The 3,223-nt window shown below is 25.4% G+C and overlaps 1 protein-coding gene across 1 annotated transcript in view; it reads right to left on the bottom strand.

The window, feature by feature from the left end:
- LOC108689776 overlaps nt 1–3,223 on the bottom strand; it is a 14,048-nt gene that overhangs the window by 3,830 nt on the left and 6,995 nt on the right. Inside the window, exons 6-8 of the mRNA XM_018196712.1 lie at nt 1,604–1,939; nt 530–865; nt 13–217 (exon numbers count right to left, since the gene is read on the bottom strand). Of these exons, the coding sequence (XP_018052201.1) occupies nt 13–217; nt 530–865; nt 1,604–1,939 (877 nt within the window). The remainder of the gene's footprint in view (nt 1–12; nt 218–529; nt 866–1,603; nt 1,940–3,223) is intronic.

Genomic DNA, 3,223 nt, shown 5'->3' with positions numbered 1-3,223 from the left:
ATGTATATATACCTTTAACATAACTTCATTACCATACCAGCAATAAAAAAAGATTTGTGATAGCATGCAGCCCATATACATCATTAATTGCATATACTGTGCTCTTGACGCTGTTGATTTGGTAAATTGATAAAGAATGACACATACTACTAACATACTCACAACAAATTGTATAACAATAGTCAATCTAAATTTTTCATTCATCAGACGAGCAAACCTAAAATTCAAATCGGATACTGTAACCTTCTTTAATTATTATAATTAAATATACAATAACATGAAATGATTTTTCTAAAAACTAATAAAAATTATTATAAAATAATACAAATAGTGTATGTTGTGAGAAAAATAAAGATAAACTAAATAAATTAAATCTAAATACATAAAAAATATATTTAATATTGTCAAAAATATGAAAACACTTCATTTCTTCTCTTCAAGTAATACTATATAAATAGCAATACAATATAATATATCAGGGTAGATTTAAAATATTTATTGTACATAATATTAGTTACATAAAACCAACTTGAATAAATGATTATGCTGCAAGACGGATTTGCGAAGAATATCTTGATCATGTGCGACTTTTTGCAAACGGCATTCAATTATTTCTATCTGACAGCAAACATGCACCAGTAATCCACATATTAGACCGTCGCAAGCAACATGGAGAATAGATCCAGCTGTCAAACTTATCAACTGATGTGCATATACAATATGAAACAGTGATGACGAAGAATAGTCGAATGGCAACCATGCCCTGAATGTTAATCTTCCTTTTCTAAATTCTGTTAGCAATGATGTCACAGCTATGCACAGACATGTTGTTTCAACCCAAACTGCATAGAAAAGCGTATTTGTCCTGTAAGATGTCTATTTATAGAAATTTTTCCGTTTTATCTAAGATTTTTACTTAAACTTTAACTATGCAATTTGTAATATTTCTTCCTAATTATATACTAGTAAACATCAAAACGTTAACATACATCGCCAGTTTTAATAAATAATTTATATTAATTAATGTATGTATTGTATATATACAGATATGTTAGAAAAAGTTATAAATTTAATCATTTACCAAAAATTAACATTAATAATCATTAGACTCCCAATTATGAGTACATGTAAAAATATAAATTATTTATATACATTAAATATTTAAATATTCTAAAAATTTAAATGCTACAAATTAATTAAAAATTAATTAAATTTTTTTATTTGATTTATAACATTTCTAAGAATTAACTAAATTTTAATTGTAACTCAATAGAGAAATCTGTGAAATTAATTTTTAACTAGGAACACACAAATGTACATATACAGCTCAATTCGAATACGTATAATTCTTATAAAATATATTGTATAATAGAAAATTTGTTTAATTTAAACGTTAAGATATTAAGAAATATAATGGTACCAAATATACATATTTTTTCTAATAAAAAAATGATAAGCAATGGAAAATAAAAAAAGATTGAAAAAAAGTTGAGTATAACATACCGAAAAATCGTTAAGGATTAAACGTGATATGCATTTTTAATTATAGTTTACTAAAAAAAAAAGATTTTATCCAAGAAAATTGTTGTATAATAGTACTCACTGTACATGTTTATCGAATTTCTGCTGAATTTTGATTTCGTCGGACTGGATCGGTTTACAAGGTTTCCTTACAAGAATATCGATTAGTATCGCAATGTTACTGCGATTCATCAACAGAGTGAACATCTTACAACAGGAAACAATCATTGCGAGTAGCATGTAAAAATTATCAGTAAAATCGTCGGGATTGTCCACGGTTAAAATTAAATCCATCAATTGCGATAGCATAAATGTATGTATAAGTAGCAATATCAAAATAGTGTAGAAATGATAAACTAACCGTTTACATAGTGTCGTGCAAGAATCTGGTATCCAGCATCCGCAAATCATTAATATTCTAAACGTAAAATTTAATACTTGCATCTTTAATTTTTAATTTATTTCTGTTGCAAATATCATTGACTGTCCTCCAAATAAAGCGTATACTTGTAAATCATTTGTTAAAACTTGTATAATATTCTCTTTTTAATTTCCTTATTTTAAATATTAAAATATGAAATCCCAAATATATATCTTGCAATATATAACAATTACTTAAAAATATGCTCGAAAATATTCGTATATAACAATAAATTGATATTGCTAAATTTCAATTCAACAATTTTCACTATTTACAGATAATGTTATAATAAAAATATTTTCTTAGAACATATGATACATAGTGAGCTCTTGAGAAAAACTGACGACCGTAGCCTTACGTCTATAGCCTTACGGTCTTTCTAATGACAACGTGCCTAACTCCCCCTTTCGTATGTGTTGTACGACAATTTTCATTATTCAGATTGCTGCTATGCCCTTCAGATAATAATATTTTCATGCATCCCACCCATTCTGCTCTGTGTAGTTTTCTTTTTCTGGTAATAGGATATAGAGAAGATCACTCAATATTATATCTTAACATAATAGTACTTAATGAGAAATAAAGTATTAAAAAGCAGAACTACAAAACAAAAAAAAATCGAGAAATAATTTATTATTTCATTAATTTATTAAATCATAATGTAACTGGTAATCAATTTTACAGCTTTATATTGATTTTTATGACGACAATTTCTATTTGAACATTCTATAACTTACAAACATTGTAAGAAGCCGCACTTTACATATATATATTGTACATTTCAAAAGTTTACGTCAAAAGCTTAAAAATTTAAATTTTTTAGAAAACGGAAAAATTATTTGTAACAAAAATTTATTGATTAATCAATCATATCGATATAGAGAGAGAAAAAAATATGTTTTTATCATAATCAAATGTCATTTTCGTATCACAATCTTTACAAAAATTACTTTTAAGATATAACTCTATTTGAATTGATTCTTTATATTAATTTTTGATGATCAACAAAATAATGTTATACTTGAACTCATTTAACTCATTGAACTCATTTAACAATCCAAAAATCATTTCTTGAGCTGTGTCATTTCTTAAATAAAGGAGCACAAAATACTAATTAGATAATACAAATACGAATGCAAAACGTAAGTAAAAAATTGTTGCAGAGTATTTAATAAAAAATTACATGGTTTCAGATCACTTATACACCTTTTTAAAATGAAGGAAAGTGATTGTGTGTATAGGTCTGAAACATTATGTATATCTAATACAAACAAAAATAAA

The sequence above is a fragment of the Atta colombica genome, unplaced genomic scaffold (genome assembly GCF_001594045.1).
Source record: "Atta colombica isolate Treedump-2 unplaced genomic scaffold, Acol1.0 scaffold277, whole genome shotgun sequence".
Lineage (NCBI taxonomy): Eukaryota > Metazoa > Arthropoda > Insecta > Hymenoptera > Formicidae > Atta > Atta colombica.
Note: the sequence above shows the minus strand (reverse complement) of the source record. Positions and strands in the feature narration are given on the sequence as shown.